This window comes from Choloepus didactylus, chromosome 6 (assembly GCF_015220235.1).
Source record: "Choloepus didactylus isolate mChoDid1 chromosome 6, mChoDid1.pri, whole genome shotgun sequence".
In the NCBI taxonomy this organism is placed as follows: Eukaryota; Metazoa; Chordata; class Mammalia; order Pilosa; family Megalonychidae; genus Choloepus; species Choloepus didactylus.
Genome location: NC_051312.1, coordinates 13,301,195 through 13,326,439, shown reverse-complemented (window position 1 = coordinate 13,326,439; position 25,245 = coordinate 13,301,195). Strand labels below are relative to the sequence as shown.

Genomic DNA, 25,245 nt, shown 5'->3' with positions numbered 1-25,245 from the left:
GCTCTATTTCACTGTCACAAATCCATCTCTAATATCCGAATGTCTTAATAACATAAATATAGTCCACTAGACTGTAAACTCCATGAGGGCAGGGTCATGTCTTCTAGGCTCTACTGTTGTGTCTGCAGTACAGTGTCTGGAACACAAAGGACACTCAAAAAGCTACTGAACTAGCAACAGCTGATGTTGTAGGGGAAGTTGTCTGTGGCATTGCTATTTGAAGGTGGCTAAATAATTTCTTTTCTTGATGTATCTTTCCTGGTCCATTAAATAATTCTTCCTAAGGAGGAGACAAGCTCAGGAGACATGAGGCCTGGGTTTGATTGCTGGTTCTCTGTTACTTCTAACTACTGGATCTTAGGCAGGTTACTCATCCTCTCTTTTCATCAGGTACAAGAGATACATCTTCATAACTTGCTGTGTGGAGATAATGCATGGAAAAACGCCCAGAATGAGGTCTGCCACAGAGTGGGTGGGTCAGAAATGCTGGCTTGGAGATATGGTTTCTGCTCTCCCTACCCTGGTTGCACTGCACTAGGTTGACATTTCAGGATGGACATGGCCCTCCAGGGCTGGGCAGAATAGAGCAAGACTTTCCTTCTTGTTTTAGGTCCTTTCCTTCCACATTTGTGTCAAGTTTGCTTAAACATCATTGGCCACCTTACCACTCTTTTACGGGTTGAAATTGTGGGAGCGCAGGCCATCTCTGAAGGAGACTCAAGTCAGAGAGCCATGAGGGAGGATAAAGAATCTGGGAGTGAGGGGCGTGTTTATTATTCACTGGTGAAAGGAGGCAGTGGAACTAGATTAGAATGGAGTAAATCCTGCCAAGGGAGGTAGGAGAAGATTCAGAATAAAGCAATGCCACAGAAACCTGGAGCTGGAGAGATGATTGTTTAACTGTGTCAGGGCCCAGGAGGTCTTTTGTAGCCAAAGGACTAAAGAAAGCATCAAACATGTTCTGAGACATGAGCCTTTATTATGGGGCTTACCTACAGGGTGGGAAGTTGAGTCACATTGCCCTCAATTCAGGAGCTTCTCTGAATGGATTCAGGAGCTGCTCTGAATGGTGGTGGGTTCAGAGCTCAATGTGAAGATACTCTGCACTTTGGGGAGGGCTGAATGAGCTGGTTATAAGAGCTCAACACTCCAATGGGTATGAGAGCATAAGGCAGGGAGTGGGGTCCTGCAGTGTAGGAAGGGACTGATTGTAATCAACAGGGAGGAGGGGAAGATTATAGATTATCTTGTAGATAACAGTATCTCAGGGAGTCTCAGGGAGGAGGTAGTTTTGGGCATAGATTACATTTAGCACCTGATTTCACAAGGAGAATAGGTCAAATCTTAACTGGCCTAGGTCACGCAAGCTGCTGTGGGCAGTCTGCAAGGCCCTTGGTGAATGTCCTGTGCCCGGGGTTTCCACATTCCACCCCCACGCAGCAATTTGCATTGACCATAGGACAGACATCGCATCCATAATTTACAGCAACAACACAGTGAACAGCAGAGTACAAGTAAACCTGTACCTGTGGACAGTGATCCTATTAACAAGTGGCACCATGGCCAAGTTAAAGAATTAAACCATGTGGACAAAGGATCATCAGATAATTGTTCAATATTTTGTATATGATCCAGCATGTGATTAAGAGCTTGTGTTACATTTTATGAGTTATCAGGTACATATACACAACACTGAATATTAATTAAATCACAGGTATATCTGGGGTTAAATAGCTAAAGGATAAAACTACCAGGCAGTTTGCTTTATTTTATATCTAGTTTTTACCATTTCCTAACTTTGACCACAGAAATAAATTTCCCTTTCTGCAAACTTTCTGCAACTTTTCATATCCATGAAGGTTTTGTCCTACATCTTCTCTCTCTCCAATGGGTATGAGAGCATAAGGCAGGAGCAGGTGTGGTGTGCTGTGGTGTGTGTGTATGTGTGTGTGTGTGTGTCTTGCAATGCAAGGAGGGATTGATTGTAATTAACAGGGAGGAGGGGAGGATTATAGATTATCTTGTATATAACAGAGTCTCAGGAAGTCTCAGGGAGGAGGCAGTTTTGGGCATAGATTACATTTAGCACCTGATTTTACAAGGAGAATAGGTCAAACCTTAACTGACCTAGGTCACGCAAGCTGCTGTGTGCAGTCTGCAAGGCCCTTGGGGAATGCCCTGGGCCGGGGGTTCCCTCAGACTGACTTCCCAGGTGTTGGCAACATTGACTGACAGAGGAGTTGTCTAAAGCAGGTTTTCTCAACAGCAGCAGTACTGGCATTTTGGGCTCCATAATTCTTTGCTGTTTTTCATTGTTAGGGGTAGGCGCTGTCCCTATGTACTGTAGGAGATTTTGCAGCATCCCTGGCCTCTACCCATTAGATACCTGTAGCTCCCACCCCAACCCACCCACTCTCAAGTTGTGACAACCCAAAATGTACCCAAACAAACAAAATTGCCCTTGGTCAATGTGCCAGTTTGAATGTACTGTGTCCCCCAAATGCCATTATCTTTGTGGTCTTGTGGAACAGACATTTTGGTGCTGGTTAGATTTGCTTGGAATGTGCCCCACCCAGCTGTGGGTGGTGACTCTGGTGGGATACTCCCATGGAGGTGTTGACCCCACCCATTCAGGGTGGGCCTTGAACAGTGGAGCCATATAAAACATGCTGACTCAAAGAGATTGAACGGAGTGCAGCTGCGAGTGACATTTTGAAGAAGAGCAAGCTTGCTAGAGAGGAATGTCCTGGGAGAAAGCCATTTTGAAACTAGAACTTTGGAGCAGACGCCAGCCACGTGCCTTCCCAGCTAACAGAGGTTTTCCGGACGCCATTTGCCATCCTCCAGTGAAGGTACCTGATTACTGATGTGTTACCTTGGACACTTTATGGCCTTAAGACTGTAACTGTATAGCCAAATAAATCCCCTTTTTATAAGAGCCAGTCCATCTCTGGTGTTTTGCATTCTGCAGCATTAGCAAACTAGGACAGTCAAGAACCAGTACCCTAAAGAAAGATCCAGAGCCCATGTAGATGGTACCCAGGTTCCTGTTGCCCAAGAGATGAATAAATACAAAGAGATGCATAAATACAAACTGGTGCAATTTATAAAGCATTTTCTTTTCTTTTAACACATAACGGTGATAACTTTCAAAATACGATTTAACAGGTAGTTAGAAAGCAAATTTCCAAGTATGTCATGGGTCAACTTCAGCTATTTCCATTATTGTAAAATATAACATACATACAGAAAGGTGTTAATTTTCGATGTACAGCTCAACAAGCAGTTATATGGGTAATTTCAAAAATTGTTATGGGTTACAGTTCTTTCCTCATTATGCAATACAGGATACATTTGGAAAGGTGAAGACTTTCAAAGCACAATCCAGTGATTAGCTATAGAGCAAATTTCCGAGAATGTTATAGGTTACAGTTCCACCATGTCATTTACCTCCTTCCAGCTATTCCAACACCCCAGCATCTAAAAACATACATATCTATATAAAGTTTCAGTATTCATAGGCCTTTGTTAAAACTTATCTTGTTTGTTGTTACCCCTTCCTCTCACTTAATCTCTTTCTCTATCTTCAGGGGTGTCTAGGCAGCGAGCACCCTAATTTGTTCATATTGAAAGGGGTTGTTGACATTATGGGGAAGGGGGCTGCATCTGATTGTTGATCTTAAAGAGGCTGCTGCCTCTGGGTTATAGCACTTGCCTGGCATAGGAACACTCTGGTGGATTTAAGTTTCTGAAAGATAAGACTTACTGAGCGCATCTTTTATAGTATCTCAGGTAGGGCCCTAGGTATCTGGGGACTACTTTTGGTAAGAGCCTGGCATACTGTGGCCAATTTGGGGTGTCTAGCTGGAGCGTGCATAAGAGAAACCTCCAAGATAGCCTCTGGACTCTATTTGGGATCTCTCAGACACTGTGACCTCAGCTTTGTTACCTTTCTTTTTTACTCCCTTTTGGTTAAGTAGGCATTTTCAATCCCTTAAAGCGTTTTCTTTTTACTTTTTCTCAAAAGCAGCAGAGGGCGGAAGGAAGTCACCCCCCCATAGGAGAAAGCTAGGTCCCCACGACCAAAGCAAAAGAGTCCCAGAATAAGCGCCTGAGGCACTGCGGGGGCCTTCAATGGGGTCCTCACAGTGCATTCTGGGGCTTGTAGTTCTGGCCTGGACTCCCTGCGCGGGCCTCTTCCACCTCCACTTCCTCTGGCGGGCGCCGGGCGACGTTCCCGGAAGCTGGGGAGGATTAAAGTTTCAACGCTTCCTTTCCCCGCCTCTTAGTCCCGCAGATTGCCAGTCCAAAAAGCCAATAAGTGTCCTGACTGGAGCTTCCTGTTACATGATTGGCTGGAAGTTTTGCAGCCCTTTAGACAAACTTGCCGGGGATTGGCCGAGCCCTCGTTTTTGAAAATCGTAGATTTAGCCCGCGCTGTACGGTCCCATTGCTTCCCCTGCTCCTTGAGTCCTGGAGACCCGGAGCCAAGCGGGTCTGGGCGGGCGGGGGGCTCGGCTGGAGAGACCACTGGACTTGGATCGCAGCAGCACTTCAGGGACGCAGTGTAGTCAAGTGAGTGCGCGCGGACGGCCGGCGGGAGTGGGAGGGTGGCCCGCGATTTAACCCTCCGTCCAGCTCCGCCCTCCGCCCCTTGCGGCCTGGGAGCACAGGGACACCTCTTCCAAGTTGCGAGGTGACCTGATTTGGTTCTTGGGCCTGAGATGACCTCCCCCTCGCCCCTTCCACCTAGGCTCCCAGGTTCCGAGAGAATATCCCCGACTCGTTTCTCTCCCCCTCTCCCCCCAGCTGAGCAGCATTTAAAACTAGACCGTTGTTTCCGAAGACCGATGCTGCTCCTTATTTTGTCAGTTCGCAAGTGCGCTCCCTGTCAGCGGTTCAGTTCCATCCATCCACCGCAGACTGATCGTGGGGGTGCCGAGAGACCAGATTTGGCGCCTCTCTTTCAGAAGCTGACATCTAGGAGGCGGTATAGCCAGTGGTTAAGAGCACAGTTTAAACCCAGGCTCCACCCCTGACTTGCTGGGTGATTTTAACTTCACTACGCCTCAGTTTCCCCATCTCTACATGGGTTTCCTCGAGATCGGGGTGAGGGTGTGTGTGTGTGTGGGTGGGTGGGTGGCGAGGGGCATTGAATGACATAATGCCCGGCCCGGGCTTGGAATAGGACTCAGTAAATGGGAGTAGCTATTGTGACTTACTGATTAGCAAGTGGTTGCCTTTTGTAGCTCCTCTCGAACCTTTGTTTTGATTTTGGCTTCCTTAAGCATCTTTCTCTTTCCTGGATTTGAACTGCACTTTTCCAGGGCTGTGCTCTGGAGGCAGAAGAGCTGAGGGGAGCAGGAGGGTTGGCAGGGGAGAGGGTCTGAGGTCTCTGTCAAAAGCATCTGTGATTCTGCCCATTGGGCCCTGCTCAGATGTGTACTGCCCTTGGCATCTAGGAGCAGGGCCTCTGGATGTGGCCTGTGTGCCCTAACCTGTTCCACATGAGCTCATTTGGTGTCCCTGTGTGTGCAGGAGGGCTTGGTACCTGTAGGGTGTTTATTTCTAGGAGCAGAGCTGATAGATGAATTGATTCCTTTGACATTCCCTTCCTGAGCTCTGGGCTTTGCCTTTGGGGAGGAGATGCTTTGTGGGCAGAGACAGGCAGTAGAAACAGATAAACAGTAATCCAAGTGCCATGCAGAGAACTGGAATAGACAGATGTGATCGTGGCTGGGGCTACCTGAGGTTGGTGGTCAGGTCTTCCTGTAGGTGCTGAGCTCTGTTTGAGGGACAATGGCGAATATTCCCAGAGCAGAGCGAACCAGGGAGATGCTTGTGGGAGATGACACCTGAGAAAGTCTCATGAGCTGCGGCCTGGCCTGGGGTTAGGCTTTGTGTAGGACCAAGGCTCCTTCCAGGAGCCTCTGGTTTAGGCGGGGAGACAGCTATGTATGGTTCTGCTCGGTTTTGAGGGACTAGATCGGGTGGTGGGTCATTGCCACAGCATGAGACATGCAGCCCATTATTATCGCTGAAGATGTTCAAGCCTTCATTTGTTGTTTTATTCATTCACCCTCTTGGGCCCCTACTATGATTGTAAAAATGCTTTTTCCTTGCCCAGGGTTGCTGTGTGATGCTTTTTTAACAAAGTCTTATGAGACTAAGAGAAAACTGATTTCATATTTCCCCTGCCCAGTATCTATAGCAAGTTTTCTAGGGCATTTCAACTCAAGGAAGAGGGTTGTGCGGGGGTCTTTGGAAGGGGCATGCCTCTGGACCCCTGTTTTCTTCCCGACTCCTTGGGAATGCAGAGTGTCTTCTGTTTACTGGCCTCTTAACGAGGCAGTTGGGTTTGATGTTCTTTGGCCTCATGCCTGGGGTCAGGTCACGGGTAGGCACTGGATGGCTGTGACTTAGCCCTTACTCACCTGGGCCAATGAGCCCACAGGAGAGTAAGAGCAGGCCTGTGTTTGGGCAGGGGGAGAGGTGTCCCGTGGTGGCTGCTGTTTCTCCCTGATCCGGGAAGGCAGTTGGCAGTGCACTCTCACCTTAAGCCCCAGAGAAGGCCATTTGTAAGGGGGACCGTTGATGTCAGAATTGGCAGGGAAGGGTGGACTTCTGGGGGCAGCTGTGCTATGGTTTGTGTGTCTCTGTGTGTATGGGGGCCAATATTTGAAAAGCGTGTGAGTAGAAGGGCCCTTCTTCTTACCAAGATGAGGCTAAAGTGGATCAGGGTTGGAATTCTGCATCTGGAAGGAGGCTCAGGCCCCCAGCCCTGAGCCCTTGTGCCTCTCGTCCCTGCCTTCAGCTGACAGAGCCACCATGGGGACGACAGCCCCAGGTCCCATCCACCTGCTGGAGCTGTGTGACCAGAAGCTCATGGAGTTCATCTGTAATGTGGACAATAAGGACTTGGTCTGGCTCGAGGAGATCGAGGAGGAGGCCAAGCGCATGTTCACCAGGTAAGGCGGGCGGGTGCCAGGGGCTGTCTGAGTTGCCACCACCTTGGGAGCATGGCAGCCTATCAGGGGTCCCTCCTGAGTGCCCAGTGTGCCAGGGGCCCGACCTGGTACAATGGGAAGAGGAAGGAGAGCTGAGCCCCATGCCTGGTGGAAGTGGTCTGTGAGGGGGAGGACATGAATACAGCTGCTCTCTTTACCTGAGCCCCTGGCAGTGAAAGGAAGAAGTAAAGGTGATCTGTTCTCTCCTTCTTCCTGACAACCCCCAGCCCAGCCTCTTTGCCAGACCTTTCCTGCAGACCCTTCTACTGGCTCCTTCCTCAGGTTTGGGTCCCAGCTCTCACCCCAGGGGAGATTAGAGTGGGGGCTGGAGTGAATGGAACGCAAGTGGCAGGTAGGGAGATGGGGAGGCCCCTAGTCTCTCCCCCAACTTCTTTTCTGCTTCTGTCAGCAGCACTGGTGCATCCCTGATGGGAATCCTGCTATTGCAGGCCTTTCATTGGGATCCACCTTCTGCTCTTGGGGTTTCCCTCAGGCCTTTTGCCCTGTCCCTCCAGGTCCTGGGGATAGGATATGTCCTGAGCTTTCTTGATCCTCTGGTTGTGGTTCTGAGATTTGGGCTGGGCCTCAGGGTATGGGGCTGCTGGAGGCTCACCTGGGAACCTTGCTCCCCACCTTGGCTCCAGGAAGAAGCCCAGAGAGCTAGGCAGGTGACTTGTAACATGCCCTCTGGGAGCTTGCTGGTCACCCCAGTGGGACCTGTCACTGCAGAAGGGGGAAAGGGACCACGCTGGATGGGAGAAAGACCAGTGGTTCCATCAGCTGTGTCATTTTCCTTGTTCCAAACAGAGAATTCAGCAAAGAGCCTGAGTTGATGCCCAAGACACCTTCTCAGAAGAATCGACGGAAGAAAAGACGGGTTTCTTATGCTCAGGATGAAAACAGAGACCCAGTAAGGAAAAGGTAGGAGGGGCCAAAGGTCATCACAAGCCAGGGGAGCCGGGGAGGTGTTGGTCCTTTGGGCAGGGGGCTCTGTGAAGGCTTAGTGCCCACTGGGTGAGTTTGATTCTGCAGGTGTTAACCGGGAACCTGCTGTCAGAGGAGCAGTTCCTCCGTGCAGGTGTGGTGGTGACAGAGGCGATGGTGGAGGTGGTGGTGGAGGTGGTGGTGGGGGTGGTAGTGGTGGCAGAAGCGGTGGTGGGGATGGTGGTTGTGTGGGTGGTGACAGAGGTGATAGTAGATAGTAGAGGTGGAGGTGATGGTAGAGGTAGTTGTGGTAGTGGAGGCAGTGATGGAGGTGGTGGTAGAAGCGATGGTTGTGGAGGTGGTAGTAGAGGCAGTGGTGGTAGAAGTGGTGCTGGTGGTGGAGGTGGTACTGCTGGTGGTATTATTTCAGTCCTGCTGAGGGGCAGGATGCCGTCAGGGGAACCGAATGCAAGACACAAGACCGTGGAGTCGAGAGTGTGGCTGTAGCGTGTGCACGCACATACATGTGCTTGTGTGTGTGCATGTTGGGGGCAAGAGGGTATCTGATCTGGACCTTGAAGGTTGGGGGCGGATTTGAAGGATTCTCCCAGAGGTGGGTGAAGAGAGAGCAGCTGAGCTTCTCCCTGGGTGAGAGCGACCAGAGGTGTAGGCTGGGCAGGTTTGTTCCCCAGGTCTCTTGCTGCTATGATGTTTTGGGTCCTTAGAGGAAGGATTCTGGGCTGCAGGGTACTCGGGGAAAGAGACTGGCTCTTGGGGTCAGGCAGTCCTGGGTGTCAACCCCAGTTCTGCCCCTTAGCAGCTGTATATACTTGGGTTACTTTTGCCCCCTCTCTGAGTCTCAGTTCCCTCATCTCTAAGGGTGGGGTGTATGGGTCCTTACCTCCCAGGGCCATCTTTTGTACCAAGCCAGGGCATGTGTCCAGCCTCCAGCGGTGTCCTCGGCACGGTTTGACCTCAGGAGATGGGAGCCATCTTGGGGACAGTGCTTTCATTTGTACAAATTCACTCTTCTAGCAGTTTTTTGAGGACTGTGGGATTATCCCCAGTTCACAGGTAGGGAGACTGAGACTGAGAGAGGAGTGACCCCTGGGGTCACGTGGCTAGAGGTGGCAGAGCCTGGGCTAGAACCCAGGTCTTCTGCCTCCAAGCCCTCCTGCCCAACCTGGTGGCTCGTGGGCAGACCGGTGCTCCCCAGCCCCAGTTTTGGGCTGCCCTTCCCCACTGCTGGCCGCGGTCTCAGCCTCCGCTCTGCTGCCTCCGGCAGGTTATCCCGCAGAAAGTCTCGGAGCAGCCAGCTGAGCTCCCGGCACCTCCGCAGCAAGGACAAGGTAGAGAAGCTGGCCACGGTGGTTGGGGAGAATGGCTCCGTCCCACGGCGGGTGACCCGTGCTGCGGCCGTGGCTGCCAACGCAGCCTTGGCTGCCCTTTCAGCCACTTCTGAGTCCCCCACGGCACTGACCAAGAAGCCCAAGCACAGCCCTGCCCAGGACAAGCTGATCCCCTTGGTGGAGATAAGTGTCGGTGAGCACCAGAGTGCCGAGCGGCAGCTCAGCAAGCTCAGGGCCGCCCAGGCCACGCGGCAGGCTCCCTCCCCAACCCCGACTCCAGCCTCGGCTACAGCCAACCAGGGCGCCCTGACGTCAGACGAGGAGTCCACACCCAAGAAGTCCGAGGCTGGGAGATTGGAGTCTGTCACCTTGAGCTCCCTGATGGCGACGCCCCAGGACCCCAGGGGCGGAGGGGCCGGGGCAGGGCGGTCGGCCTCCAAGCTGAGGATCGCACGGGCCTCCCCGGGCCCGCAGGACTCGCCTGGCCCTCTGGACTGTCCGTGGCGGGAGCGGGTGCTGGCTCCCATCCTGCCCAATAATGTCTCGACCTCGACGGGCTCCCACCTGAACCGGCGGTCAGTGAGGCGCAGCCTCATTGCCCCGTCCTCCCTGGGTCCCCAGGCCTCGCTGAGCCAGAATTATTCTCTGGTAGCCAAACAGGAGAGCCGCGCCCGCAGGTCAAGCAGAAGTGTCGCCAAGAAGGCCCTCAAAGAGCCTGCGCCCTCAGCCCGCATCATCTGTGAGTCCGAGGGCCCGGTGGTGGGTGGGGTGTGGTGGGTGGTCCTTGCTGCCCGGCTCACCCAGAGGGGCTCTGGGGCATCATCGAGCAAGGAGCTATCTGATGGAACCTTCTGCAGTGACGGCAGTGTCCTGTATCTTTGCCGTCCTCTGTGGTAGCTGCTAGCCAGAGGTGGCCCTCAAGATGTGGCCAGTGTGACTGAGAGATGGAATTTTTAATTTTAATCAGTTTTGTTTAAATTTAAACAGCGACACAGAGCTTGTGGCTACTGTATTAAGTGGTGCCCATCTAGTCCAGCACTCATTTTACAAATGGGGAAACTGAGGTCAGAGAGGTTAACCTCACTGCCCGGTGGTTAGTGGCTTCGTGGAGCTGCGTTCCTCTTGCAGAGGCTTGTCTACCTCCTCCTATTGGTGACACCGTTTGGTCTGGGGTACAGATGGGGATTTGGATCTCAGGAGACGGGTGCCTGGATGTCTGACGAGAGGCAGGTGGAGGAGAGTCACGATGACCTGGAGCTGGACGGTCTGGGTGTGAGTTCCAGCTCAGCCACCTTCTTGCTCTGGGACCTCATGCGGGTTAGGGAAACCTCTTCAAGGGCCTTCGTGTCTCGTCTGCCATCTGGGCATAAAAATAGCATCCCCTCACAGGGTCATCGTGAGGTTTTTTTTGGTCGGTCTGTGGAGAGTGCTTAGAGTGGGGCCTGGCAAGTAGGGACGGCTTGGGGCTGTCTTGGTCATCACTGGATCCCAGTGCTGGGGCCACTGTCCCAGTGTGAGAGAGCTGCAGGGGAGAGGTGGCTCTGAGAGGCTGGCTGCAGGGAGGGGGGAGATCTGAGCTGGGAGGGTTTTTTTTTTAAATTCAGTTTTATTGAGATATATTCACATATCATACAATCATCCGTGGTGTACAATTAACTGTTCACAGTACCATCTTATAGTTGTGCATTCATCACCCAATCCACTTCTTGAACATTTTCCTTTTACCAGAAAAAGTAAAAATAAGAATAAAAAATAAAAGTAAAAAAGAACACCCAAATCACCCCCCCAACTCTATTTTTCATTTAGTTTTTGCCCCCAATTTTCTTCTCATCCATCCATATACTGGAGAAAGGGAGTGTGATCCATAAGGCTTTCACAATCACACTGTCATCCTTTGTAAGCTACATTGCTATACAATCGTCTTCAAGAGTCAAGGCTACTAGGTTGTGGTTTCATAGTTTCGGGTATTTATTTCTAGTTATTTCACTGCACTAAAACCTAAAAAGAGTTACCTATATAGTGCATAAGAATGCCCACCAGAGTGACCTCTGGACTCCATTTGGAATCTCTCAGCCACTGAAACTTTGTTTCGTTTCATTTCGTATCCCCCTTTTGGTCAAGAAGATGTTCTCAATCCCAGGATGCCGGGTCCAGGTTCATCCCCAGGAGTCATACCCTGCGTTGCCAGGGAGATTTACACCCCTGGGAGTCAGGTCCCACATAGTGGTGAGGGCAGTGAGTTCACCTGCTGAGTTGGGTTAGCTATACAGAGAGGGTCATATCTGAGCAACAAAGAGGTACTCAGGGGGAGACTCTTAGGCACAATTATAAGCAGGTTTAGCCTCTTCTTTGCAGTTGGGAGGGTTTTAAAAATTAAAAAAAAATTTTTTTTTTATTTTTTATTGAGATTGTTCACATGCTATACAACTATCCAAAGATCCAAAGTGTACAATCAGTTGCCCATGGTACCATCATACAGCTGTGTATCCATCACCACAATTTTTTTTTCAATTTTTAGAACATTTTCATTACTCCAGAAAAGAAATAAAGGTACACAAAAAAAGGAAACTCAAATCCTCCCATACTCCTAACCACCCCCCACCCACCATTATTGATTCATAGTATTGGTATAGTACATTTGTTACTGTTGATGAAAGAATGTTAAAATACTACTAACTGTAGTATATAGTTTGCAATAGGTATATTTTTTTCCTATATGCCTCTATTATTAACTTCTAGTTATAGTGTCATACATCTGTTCTAGTTCATGAGAGAGATTTCTAATATTTCTACAGTTGATCATGGACATTGTCCACCACAAGATTCAATGTTTAATACATTCCCATATTTTTAACCTCCATCCTTCCTTCTGGTGACATTCGTGACTCTGAGCTTACCCTTTCTACCACCTTCTCACACCTTTCAGCACTGTTAGTTATTCTCACAACATGCTACCATCACCCCTGTCCATTTCCAAATGTTTTAAGTTCACCCTAGTAGAACATTCTGCTCATAATAAGCAACTGCTCCCCATTCTTTAGCCTCATTCTATATCCTGGTGACTTATATTTCGTGACTATGAGTTTACAGATTATAATTGGTTCATATCAGTGAGACTCTGCAATATTTGTCCTTATGTATGTCTGTCTTATTTCACTCAATATAGTGCCCTCAAGTTTTCTTCATCAACCCATTTTTTTTTGATGGTTTTGTTCACACACCATATATTCTGTCCTAAGTAAACAATCGTTGGTTCCCTGTATAGCCACGTATTTATGTATTCAGTACCATTGCCACTATCTATATAAGGACATCTCCATTTTTTCCACAAAGAAGGAGGAAGAGTTAAAGAAGGTAGAGAAACAAAAGAGAAAGAAAAAAGAAAGAGAAAAAAACATGACAGCTAGAAAGCAACAAAAGGAAAGAGAGCATTAAACTAAAGTAAAATAGTCAGACAACATCACCAATGCAAGGAGTCCCATACCCTTCCTCTATGTCCCCCCCCAGCCCAATATGCATTTAGTATTGGTGTATTGCCTTTGTTTAATTAAAAGAGGCACAATACAATGTTTCTGTTAATTATAGTCTCTAGTTTGCATTGATTGTATTTGCCCCCCCATCCCATCCTATTTTTAACACCTTGCAATGTTGACACTCATTTGTTCTACCTCATGTAAAAACATATTTATACCTTTTATTACAATCGCTGAGCAACCTAGGTTTCATTGAGTTATACAGTCCAGTCGTTATCTTTCGTCTTTCTGGTGTCTCACATGGTCCTAACCTTCCTCTTTCAACCATGCTCACACTCATCTTTGTTCAGTGTACTTATATTGCTGTGCTACTATCTCCTTAAATTGTTTTCCAGACCTCTCACTCCTGTCTTTTCCTTTCTGCAGTGCTTCCTTTAGTGTTTCCTGTAGAGCAGGTATCTTGTTCACAAACTCTGTCATTGTCTGTTTATCAGAGAATACTTTAATCTCTCCCTCATATTTGAAGGACAGTTGTGCTGGATATAGGACTCTTGGTTGGTGGTTTTTCTCTTTCAGTATCTTAAATATATCACCCTACTTCCTTCTTGCCTCCATGGTTTCTATTGAGAAATCCACTCATGGTCTTATCAAGCTTCCTTTGTATGTGATGGAATGCTTTCCTCTTGATGCTTTCAGGATTCTCTCTTTATCTTTGACACCTGATAATCTGATTATTAAGCATCTTGTCATAGGCCTATTCAGATCTATTCTGTTTGGGATATGCTGTGCTTCTTGGATCTGTAATTTTATGTCTTTCATAAGAGATGGGAAATTTTCAATGATTATTTCCTCTATTATTGCTTCTGCCCCTTTTCTCTTCTGTTCTTCTTCTGGGACACCAATGATACATACATTCCCGCATTTCATTTTGTCTGTAAGTTACTGGAGATGTTGTTCATATTTTTCCATTCTTTTCTCTCTCTGTTCTTTTGGGTGTAGGCTTTCGGTTACCTTGTTCTCCAGTTCCTGAGTGTTTTCTTTTGCCTCTTGAGATCTGCTATTGTATGTTTCCATTGTGTCTTTCATCTCTTGTGTTGTGCCTTTCATTTCCATAGATTCTGCCAGGTGTTTTTTGAACTTTCAATTTCTACCTCATGTGTACCTGGTGTTTTCATTATACCCTTTGTCTCTTTCACCATATCTTCCGTAAACTTTTTGAATTGATTTAGTATTCGTTGTTTAAATTCCTGTATCTCAGTTGAAGTGTAAGTTTGTTCCTTCGACTGGGCCATAACTTCGTTTTTCTTAGTGTAAGTTGTAGTTTTCTGTTGTCTAGGCATCTGGTTTCCTTGGTTACCCCAAATAGGTTTTCCCAGACTAGAACGGGCTCAGATCTCAGAAGGAGGCAATAGTATCATGTCTCCCTGAGGGTGTGTCTTAGAAGTTTAATGCACCCTGTGAGGCCTCAAGTCACTGTGCTTTTCTGCCCAGCAGGTGGTGCCTGTCAGCCTGTAGCTCCATACTGGTATAAGGAGGTGTGGCCCATGGCTGTTTTCCCCCAGGCTCTGGGGTCTGGTTCTGAAAGGAAGGCGGGTAGTAGAGCTTGGCACCACCTTCTTCCTCTTAGGGAAAATACACCCTCTAGTGAGAGGTCATTTACATTTGAATAGTCTCTCTGCTTGTGCTATCTCCACCCTTGTCTGGGTCAGAGCTCTGGGAACTGAAAGTGGCTGAGGCTTTCTCCACTGAGCTGAAAAAGGGACAGAAAGCCCCCTTCAGGGCCAGTCCGCGGACACTCTTCAGCTCTCCAAGGTCAGTCGTCACCAAAAGCCTCTGTCTGCTTGTTGGGGATTTGTGTTTTGTATTGAGCAGTCCAAGTTTGTTAATTAAGCCCTCAGTTGGAGCTCAGCTGAGCTATATTCACTTGCTGGGAGAGTGCTGCTCTCTAGCACCACGAGGCTTTGGAGGTCGGGCCTTGGTGGGATGGGGCTCCCGGCTTGGATCCGCAGTTTTTACTTACAGATTTTATGCTGTGATCTTGGGCATTCCTCCCAATTCAGGTTGGTGTATGAGGGGACAGTCACGTTTGTCACCCCATGGTTATTCCAGATTATTATTCCTGGTTGTTTATTAGTTGTTCCAAGGGGACAAACTAGCTTCCACTCCTCTCTATGCCACCGTCTTCTTCCGTTCTCCAGTTGGGACGGTTTTGAAGGAGGCCTGGGCTTGTGCCAGGTGGGAAAAATGTGGGAAAGTGTGTCTGCAGCTGAGGGACGGCTTGAGCAAAGGCCCTGAGGCGTGAAGCAGCAGGCGACGGGGTCTGGGCCTCAGGCTCCACACGAGGAACTTGGAAGTGAGCCCACTGAAGAGCCTCCACTCGGAAGCTCTTGGGAGGTTGCTGGCCCCATGTGGAAAGTGGCCACAGCGGGGGAGGGTAGGAGGCAGGGAGACTGGGTAGGAGCCTGGTGTGAGAGTCTAGGCTGAATGACTGGCAAAGGCAGTGAGACTGATGGAGGGGATAGTCCAGGTTTGATAGTAACATGTATTGAGGTCATAGTCAACATCTGCCTGGTTCTTTAATATTTATAAGGTAAAAGGTCATCTCATTTGGTCCTTGCAACAGCACTGTTGGCCTTTTAGGATTTTGCCCCTTGATAGAGGAGGGAACAGATTTTAGGAGACCCTGCAGTCTGTAAATTAGGAAGCTGGGACTTGAGCCCCGCGTTTCACCCTGTCACTTGCCTGGGGATGGGCTTGCGCCATAGGGGGACAGAATCTCTAGAGGCCCTTTCAGGCTTTGGAGCAGACCTCCCAGATCTGCAGCTTTTAAGCCATTTCCATTGCTTTCCCCCTGGCCCCTTCCCTGCATACGTGTGGCCCTCCAATTTGATAGCTGCATGTTCACCCAGGCCTGCCTAACCCCAGCCCGGTGTGCGTCCCCTTTTGGAGTGGAAGGATGAGGGAAGGGATGCAGTGAAGTGAGGTGGTGAAGCCTTGGAGTCCCACGGTTCCTAGCTGGGTGACTTTGGGCATGCCCCTTCTCTGAACCTTAGTTTCCCCATCTGTAAAGTGGAGGTTACATCAGTCTTTAATGACGACAAAGCATCCATCCAGCTCATGCTTGTGTTACTGTTAAAAAACGTAGTCCTAGATAGTCAGGTCTGCCTGATTCCGCACTAAACAGAGAAACAAGTTTCTTTGCTTTGTTGAGAAGGTGAGTTTACTGAAGCTGCATCATCAAGGAACTGGAGGAAAGAAAAACCTTTTAAGCTCAGTTTAGAGTGAGAAGAGTTATTTGGGCTTTTATAACCCCAAACAGACAAAGAAATGGCCAGAAGCCAGAAGAAAGCAGAAAGGAAAAAAAAAATATGGAAGAGAGAAAGCTGTTTTGTTAGCATCTCCTTGTTATCTTGAAGTCCTCCCCCACTGAGGTTTGTTTCTTAAAAAGCTAGTTTTTTATCAAACCGTATGGTGGTTTCCTTCGGTGGGCAATGCTGGGAAAGTTTTTCGGAGGAGAGAGCAAGTTTTTTGTTGTTGAGATTAGAGCAACAGCAAGTTATTTTAACAAAGGCTTTTCATGGTTAGAATAACTAAAGGCTGCTTGAGTGAAGTGATCTTAATAAACAGTTTTTTTTCCCTATTGACTATTGATGACTATGCTAAGCATTTTCCAACTAAATTATATTGAGTATTTTCTTCTTATCCAGCTATCATGTCCCCCCCTTTTATGAGATATTTTCTTATTTTTAAGAAACAGTACCTTAGGAGCATCTCTTATAAAAGGGAAAGTGGGCAAAGGTCTAGTTTGTGTAACTTCTGCTGAGCAAGGGTGAAGAGGTTCTTGTATTAATCTGGAGGATGCTCTGGGCATAAACCCACAGATACAATACAGGCAACAAGACGACGGGCATATGGCAAGTAGAATGAAAGTCATGTTAATAAGGGCTACTCTTTATTTTATAGGTAAGTTCATTAACCACTCAGAAAATGAGTTCCGTTTACTATAATTTCTAACATTAATATCCTGCAAATGATTTAATATTGAAGAGATATTATCATATTTATCTGGTATATAGGTATAGCACTTAATGCCAATGAGAGCAGAGGCTTTAAGACAGGGAGTATAGGCGTGTTAAATGGAGACTGGAAAGGCTGAATGAGGCCACTTTCTTTCAAAGTTTCCATTACTTTTTTAATGCTTTTCCTTGCTTGTAATGACAAAGGATATTGACATACCTTGGGTTGATTTGATCCTGCCTTGAGCTCAATTTTTATTGGATGGGCAGTTCCAGCTCTTCCTGGAGTGCCAGATGACCATGCCTCAGAGGCGACATGTTCTAGAATGTGAGCTGGTACAGGTTCTTTTTCAGGTTCTTCAGCTTGTCAAAGGGCAGCCTGCAGATGCAGTCCTTTGTTTGGAGGCACTCGGATTATTTCTCCTTGTGAAAACACAACTTGAGCATTTAATTTAGCATTTAATTTAGTTAGCATTTAGGCACATACAGAAATTGATGCTGCAAATACTCCTTTTTAATTTTACAATCTAAAGGTGGTAGGAGCACCTGAGGTGTATTTTGGCTATTTATTCCAATGATCATAATTTGCTCATTTGTCTCAGCTGCTAATTGCCGATTTATCACAGAATAAGTGAAGAAAGGGCACTTCCCAAATATGGGTCCGTTGCTCGGTGCGGCTAATAGAAGTCACACCGAACCCAGCTGAAGAGGAAAGGATGGTTTAATTTACACTGGCAGGAAGACGGGAAACTTTCCCAAATCTGCCTCCCTGAGTGTCTGTTCAGTTGGGTTTTATAGCCAGGTTCAGAGACAAAGAGATAATCATTCAATTAACATGCAACAAGAGTGATAGACAAAAGGCTATATCTAGGAGGATTTGGGCTATCTCCCAATGATTCTTTAATTGGCTAAACCCATTAGAGACAAAGGGAATCAATTTAGTTATTTCTCATTTTCCTGTTTTCTTCAGGAGCCAGGTAGCATTTGTGAAAGGTGCAAACTTTACATTTACATATCATGTAACAGGTTTGGAGAAGTTCATTAATTTAATTATTTCCTGTTTTCCTGTTTTCTTCAGGAGCTAGGAGACAAGGTGCAAATATTTGCAGACCTTACATTTACAGATTGCTCCTTTGTGAGAATAGGAGCTTCCTTTGTATCCTGTTTCCAGCTTTGAGGGTTACATTTTACAATTTCTTGCTTGCTTACAGTTTTCGGTTATATTTTAAAAATTACTGTTACATAAGTTGCTCTTGTATCAATGAGAAAGTTCACTGATTTGCTTCCCACCTTTATCTTTACCTGAGGTTCTTGGTGGGATATAGGTATGGCAGAAGAAAATGCTGCCCATGCTCTCGGGCACTCCTAATCAGAATCGTCTAATCTGGATCCATGGGCCATTAATGCTATTTTTTTTAAAATTCATTTTATTGAGATATATTCACATACCATGCAGTCATACAAAACAAATCGTACATTCGATTGTTCACAGTACCATTGCATAGTTGTGTATTCATCACCTAAATCAATCCCTGACACCTTCATTACCACACACACACACAAATAATAAGAATAATAATTAAAGTGAAAAAGAGCAATTAAAGTAAAAAAAAACAGTGGGTGCCTTTGTTTGTTTGTTTCCTTCCCCCATTTTTCTACTCATCCATCCATAAACTAGACAAAGGGGACTGTGGTCCTTATAGCTTTCCCAATCCCATTGTCACCCCTCATAAGCTACATTTTTATACAATCGTCTTCAAGATTCATGGGTTCTGGGTTGTTGTTTGATAGTTTCAGGTATCTACCACCAGCTACCCCAATTCATTAGAACCTAAAAAGGGTTGTCTATATTGTGTGTTAAGAGTGCCCACCAGAGTGACCTCTCGTCTCCTTTTGGAGTCTCTCTGCCACTGAAGCTTATTTCATTTCCTTTCATTTCCCCCTTTTGGTCAAGAAGATGTTCTCCATCCCACAATGCCGGGTCTGCGTTCCTCCCCGGGAGTCATATTCCATGTTGCCAGGGAGATTCACTCCCCTGGGTGTCTGATCCCACGTAGGGGGGAGGGCAGTGATTTCACCTGCCAGGTTGGCTTAGCTAGAGAGAGAGGGCCACATCTGAGCAACAAAGAGGCATTCGGGAGGAGGCTCTTGGGCACAATTATAGGCAGGCCTAGCCTCTCCTTTGCAGCAACAGTCTTCCCAAGGGCAAGTCCTGTGGTAGAGGGCTCAACCCATCAAACCACCAGTCCCCTATGTCTGTGAGCACATTAGCAACCATCGAGGTGGGCCAGGCCAATCCCCCTGCATCCTCCACCAGCTCCTCGAGGGGGCTCTGCATATTGTTTTCCTTTTTTTTTTTTTTTAATTAACTCTTTTTTTTTAAAATCAGCTGTATAAAAAATAAAAAAAATTAAAAAATTAAAAAAAACATACAATAAAAGAGCATTTCAAACCGACCATAATAAGGGAGTAAGAAAAAGACAACTAACCTAGGATAACTACTTTACTTCCAACATGTTCCTACTCTACCCCGAGAAAGTAACCTAATATAGCAACATTTCTGTGAACTTGTTCCGACTATATCCATCAGAAATTAACAGACCATAGTCATTCCTGGGCATTCCCAGCACGTTAAATTTACCCACGATAGCTTATCTTTTCTTATTGGATTATCGTTCCCCCATCCTTAATTGCTCACTATCGCTAGTTCCCCTACATTCTACATTATAAACCATTTGTTTCACCTTTTTCAATGTTCACATTAGTGGTAGCATATACTATTTGTCTTTTTGTGCCTGGCTTATTTCGCTCAGCATTACGTCTTCAAGGTTCATCCATGTTATCATATGTTTCACGACATCGTTCCTTCTTACTGCCGCGTAGTATTCCATCGTGTGTATATACCACATTTTATTTATCCACTCATCTGTTGAAGGACATTTGGGTTGTTTCCATCTCTTGGCAATTGTGAATAATGCTGCCATGAACATTGGCATGCAGATATCTGTTCGTGTCGCTGCTTTCAATTCTTCCGGGTATATACCGAGAAGTATAATTGCTGGATTGAAGGGTAACTCTATATCTAGTTTTCTAAGGAACTGCCAGACTGACTTCCTGAGTGGCTGAACCATTATACAGTCCCACCAACAATGAATAAGAGTTCCAATTTCTCCACATCCCCTCCAGCATTTGTAGTTTCTTGTTTGTTTAATGGCAGCCATTCTAATCGGTGTGAGATGGTATCTCATTGTGGTCTTAATTTGCATCTCTCTAATAGCTAGTGAAGCTGAACATTTTTTCATGTGTTTCTTGGCCATTTGTATTTCCTCTTCAGAGAACTGTCTTTTCATATCTTTTGCCCATTTTATAATTGGGCTGTTTGTACTATTCTTCATCGAGTTGTTGGATTTCTTTATATATGCAAGGTCTCAGTCTTTTGTCATACATGGTTTCCAAAAATTTTTTCCCATTGAGTTGGCTGCCTCTTTACCTTTTTGACAAATTCCTTTGAGGTACAGAAACTTCTAAGCTTGAGGAGTTCCCATTTATCTATTTTTTCTTTTGTTGCTTGTGCTTGGGGTATAAAGTCTAGGAAGTGGCCGCCTAATACAAGGTCTTGAAGATGTTTCCCTACATTATCTTCTAGGAGTTTTATGGTACTTTCTTTTTTTTTTTTTTTTTTTTTTCATTAAATTCAGTTTTATTGAAATACATTCACACACCATACAATCATCCATGATACACAATCCACTGTCCACAGTATGATAACATAGTTATGCCTTCATCACCACAATCTATCTCTGAACATTTTCCTTACATCAGAAAGAACCAGAACAAGAATAAAAAATAAAAGTGAAAAAAGAACACCCAAATCATCCCCCCATCCCACCCCATTTGTCCTTTAGTTTTTATCCCCATTCCTCTACTCATACACTAGATAAAGGGGGTGTGATCCACAAAGTCTTCACAATCACACTGTCACCCCTTGTAATCTACATTATTATATAATTGTCTTCAGGAGTCCAGACTGCTGGGTTGGAGTTTGGTAGTTTCAGGTATTTACTTCTAGCTATTCCAATACATTAAAGCCTAAGAGGTGTTATCTATATAGTGCATAAGAATGTCCACCAGAGTGACCTCTCGACTCCATTTGGAATCTCTCAGCCACTGAAACTGTTTCGTCTCATTTTGCATCCCCCTTTTGGTCAAGAAGATACTCTCAGTCCCACGATGCTGGGTCCACATTCATCCCCGGGAGTCATACTCTGCGTTTCCAGGGAGATTTACACCCCTGGGAGTCAGGTCCCACGTAGCGGGGGAGGGCAGCGAGTTCACCTGTCGAGATGGCTCAGTTAGAGAGAGAGAGGGCCACATCTGAGCAACAAAGAAGTACTCAGGGGGAGACTCTTAGGCACCATTACATACAACTTTAGACTCTCCTTTGTGGTAATGAGCTTCATAAGGGCAAGTCCCTTGCTCGAGGGCTCAGCACATCAAACCGCCAGTCCCAATGTTTGTGACAACATCAACACCAGTCCAGGTGAGGATGTCCAACACATCCGCACCTTCCCCCAGATCCTTGGGGCTGGGGAGGGGGAGGCTGTAAATATGTTTTTTATTATCTGCCCAAATTACTCTAGGATGTGTCACTATTTCACTCCAGCCTATACTAACCTACCGTAACTCACTTCCTATTCAAAGTTCCATGCAATTGTGGTGTTTGAACAAATCGACTGTCGAGTTGTATATGGTACTTTCTTTTATATTGAGATCTTTGATCCATTTTGAGTTAATTTTTGTGTCGGGTGTGAGGTGGGGGTCCTCTTTCATTCTTTTGGATATGGATATCCAACTCTCCCAGCCCCGTTTGTTGAAAAGACTGTTATGACCCAGTTCAGTGACTTTGGGGGCCTTATCAAAGATCAGTTGGCCATAGATCTGGGGGTCTATCTCCGAATTCTCAATTCGATTCCATTGATCAATATGTCTATCTTTGTGCCAGTACCATGCTGTTTTGACAACTGTGGCTTTATAATAAATATTAAATGTTTAATAATTTTATTCTTTTTTTTTTATTTGTTAGTTTGGGACAATTTTTTTTTTTTTTCAACATCCTTCCTCTCTGCAGTAAACACACTGATCTTTACTAGGTTTCTCTTTTTGTCTCTTCCATGACCTCCACATGCCCAACTCCCACTTACAATAGCTGCCAGAAGGGCAGTCTGTTGCTTCATCTGCTGTTTTTGCCGAGCTTGTTCCTGATTGTTGAATACCTTGAAAGCAACATTTATAAGCATTGCCATGGGCGTTCCAAGCCCACCCTCTAGCTTCTGTAATTTATGCTGAATATCTGGAGCCTCTGACTAATAAAAGTCATGTTAATTATTCTGGTAATTTCTGGACTTTCCAGATTTATATCAGTATACCTGTGGTATGTTTCAAATATTCTCTCTTAAGAAAGCACAGGGATTCTCATTAGGATCCTGCTGCACCTCCCATATTTTGTTCAGAGATTTTTTGTTTAGGGCCCCTGTTCTTAAGGCCAGCCAAAATGTATGCTTTGTGGTACTCTAAACGAGCATGCTCCCAGGGTCATTAGGATCCTAGCGGGGATCTCAGGGGCTGCTGGCACTTGGGAGGGCATAAATGGAGTCCTGGGGAGACACCTCTTTTAAGTGCTCTGCCTCCTGCCTTGCTTTATGTAACACTTTTCATCTTTCCTCCAAAGTTAGCAACACATTTATCAATGACTGAATATCAGCTCAATTTGGGGAGTTTGTGGCAAAAATGGACACAAACGATCTTTTTATTTGGTCCTGATTAGCCCTGTAGCCAGGTGTGCTATTTCTCCAGTTTGACAAGATCTCTGGGCTTGTCTCTTTTAGCTTCTCCAGAGCAAACTCTGGGCTAGCATCTCCAGACGTCTCCAAGCATCTCTAAGCCTCAGCTCCCAAGCATCTCTTCAGAAGTCACTTTCAGCTACTCTTGGGGCATTTTATTCTCACTTAGCTTCTCCGGGGCAAACTCTGGGCCAGCATCTCAGAGCGTCAGCAAGCATCTTTGTCTGGGCCAGCTCTTTTAAAGTGCTCCAGTAAACTAATCAAAACCTACGCTGAATGGGTAGGGCTATACTCCATGGAAATAATCTAATCAAAAGTGTCACCTATGGTTTTGTGAGTCACATCTCCATGGAAACAAACTAATCCAAAAATATCCCAAAAGATTGGATTAAAACATGGCTTTGGGAGGGATATAATATATCCAAACCAGCTCAAGGTATGATTCACTTCACATAAAATTCACCATTTTAACTATTTTAAAATGTATAATTCAGTGACTTCCAGCACATTCTCAATGTTGTACAGCCATCACTATCCAATTACAGAACATTTTGATCACCCCCAAAGGAACCACATACCCATCAAGCAGTTACGTCCCATTACCCCTTTCCCTAGCCCCTGACAACTACTTATCTGTGTTAAGTGACTATGGATTTGCCTATTCTGGACAGGTTATATAAATGGAACCCTACAATGTGTGGGTTTCTTTCACATAACATGATGTTTTCAAGGTACCAAGTTATAGCATGTATCAGTAAATCATTCCTGTTTATGGCAGAATAATATCCCTTTGTATGGATATGCCATGTTTTGTTTATCCATTCATTAGTTAATGGACATCTTGCTTGAAAATTGCTGCTGTAAATATTTGTGCACAACTTGGTTTTCAGTTCTCCTGGGTGTACATTTCAGATTGGAATTAACTTAGTCATGGTGTATAATAATCCTTTTAATATGCTGCTGGATTGAGTTTCCTGGCATTTTGTTAAGGATTTTTGAATGTGAACTTGTTGATTTTTAATTATTGACAACAAATAATTGTTAGTCATTTTCTTTAAGTGACAGGCTTAGGTCATTCATTTTCAAAAAAATGTCTGCCAAATTCTCATAGCTTGTCAGTCGTTCTTTCAATTAGAAAGTGTTTTGTGAAAAAAGTGGTTAGTTCAGCTGGCAACTCAAACGTAAGTGGTTTTCACAGACTTGGTATACAACGGGGGCATTTGGATACTTTTCACTTGTTCTCACAGAATATTAAAAGTATATGTACTTGGGTTTAAACTTAATGAAATTAATACTTTTTACCCCTTCATCAAGGGCATTCTTAAGCAGAATGGGGTGTTTTTCTTACTGAGTGTCTGATGGTGAAGGATGCAGCGATGCTGAGTGCAGTTTGGTGTCAGTCTTGAGTGGCATTAAGGCGCCTGCAGTGTGAGCCACCATTACTTTGTGCTGTCAGTGTGGATGTCGACATGGTGAAACGGATTGGATTATGGTGAAAGTAGTTATGAACTCTTGGGGCCCCAAAAGGGTCTTGGGGCCTCCCTAGGGTCTGAGAATGCACTGAACGTTGTTCTTCTTGCACTCTTACCCTTTTGTCTGTAATCTCCTTATCCATCAGGTCTGGTTCTCCAGACCAGCTCAGACACCCCAATTATCGTCCTTTAAACCCCTCTGCTCTTTTCTGTCATTGCAAGTGTCACTGTGTTGTTTTTAGGGTTTTTAGGTAATTGCTATCTAGAGTGGACAGTGACTGTCTGTTTTTGCTCCTTTGTGTCCCCATGGGCCTGGCCCAGGACCCAGGCATTCATTAAATATTTGTTGAGTGAATAAGCTGCTTAATGCCTGGTCCTGTGCTGGGGGTTGGGGGTCTGGAACTGTCAGACCTTGTCCCTCTTCCTGAGATATGCCCAGCCCAGTGGAGGAGCCAAGATGTGCCCTGCCAGCTGGAAAGTGGCAGGAGACATAAAGCCAAGAGCTCCATCAGATTAGGACACTGGGAGCCGGCAGGGCCTCTGTGTCCAGCGAAGGATGGGGGCTATGATGTGGAGAGGGTGTGGCCATGGAAGAGAAGAGGCCAAGCTCCCCCTGGAGCCTGATTCGCTGGACCTTCTGGGGTGGCACTGGGATGCTCCGGCCCATGTCTGATGGCTGATGATGTTCGTTTGTTTTCTCCTCAGGTCACAGTTACCTGGAGAGGCTCCTGGATGTCGAGGTGCCCCAGAAAGTCTGGTGAGTTTAGTTCTGGGACTTAGGAACCTGGGGGCCAGGGTGTCGAGGTCAGCACCGGGATGGAAGCACCTCCCGTGGATGAACCTTCCTTCTGTAGCCCTGGCTGCCTCCTGCCTCGGTCTAACCTGGCAGTGTGCAGCTCAGGTATCAGGGCTTCTTGTGTCGCTCACCAGCCCTGGCTTGGGTTCGACCCCTCCAAGCCTGGCATCCTTACCCTGGAGCCTGGGCCCCATGAGGTTGAATCCAAAGGCCTTTGGATGAGATGGTACAGCTGTGAGGAGCCACCTGTCAAATGGGGTGGGGGTAGGATGTGTGCAGTGTGGGGACCCTGGCACTGCTTTGGGCCAGCCCAGGCCACAGATTCCTTTTCCTTGAGGCCACATCATTGTGGAAACTATCCACTGGCC

The 25,245-nt window shown here is 46.3% G+C and overlaps 1 protein-coding gene across 2 annotated transcripts in view; it reads left to right on the top strand.

Moving 5' to 3' along the window:
- The first annotated feature begins 4,478 nt into the window (after positions 1–4,478).
- LOC119536111 (inner centromere protein) overlaps positions 4,479–25,245 on the top strand; it is a 42,407-nt gene continuing 21,640 nt past the window's right edge. For both annotated transcript variants that reach the window (XM_037838747.1, XM_037838746.1), the window contains exons 1-5: positions 4,479–4,575; positions 6,815–6,968; positions 7,815–7,928; positions 9,217–10,019; positions 24,787–24,838. In XM_037838747.1, the coding sequence (XP_037694675.1) occupies positions 6,829–6,968; positions 7,815–7,928; positions 9,217–10,019; positions 24,787–24,838 (1,109 nt within the window). In that variant the 5' untranslated portion in view covers positions 4,479–4,575; positions 6,815–6,828. The remainder of the gene's footprint in view (positions 4,576–6,814; positions 6,969–7,814; positions 7,929–9,216; positions 10,020–24,786; positions 24,839–25,245) is intronic.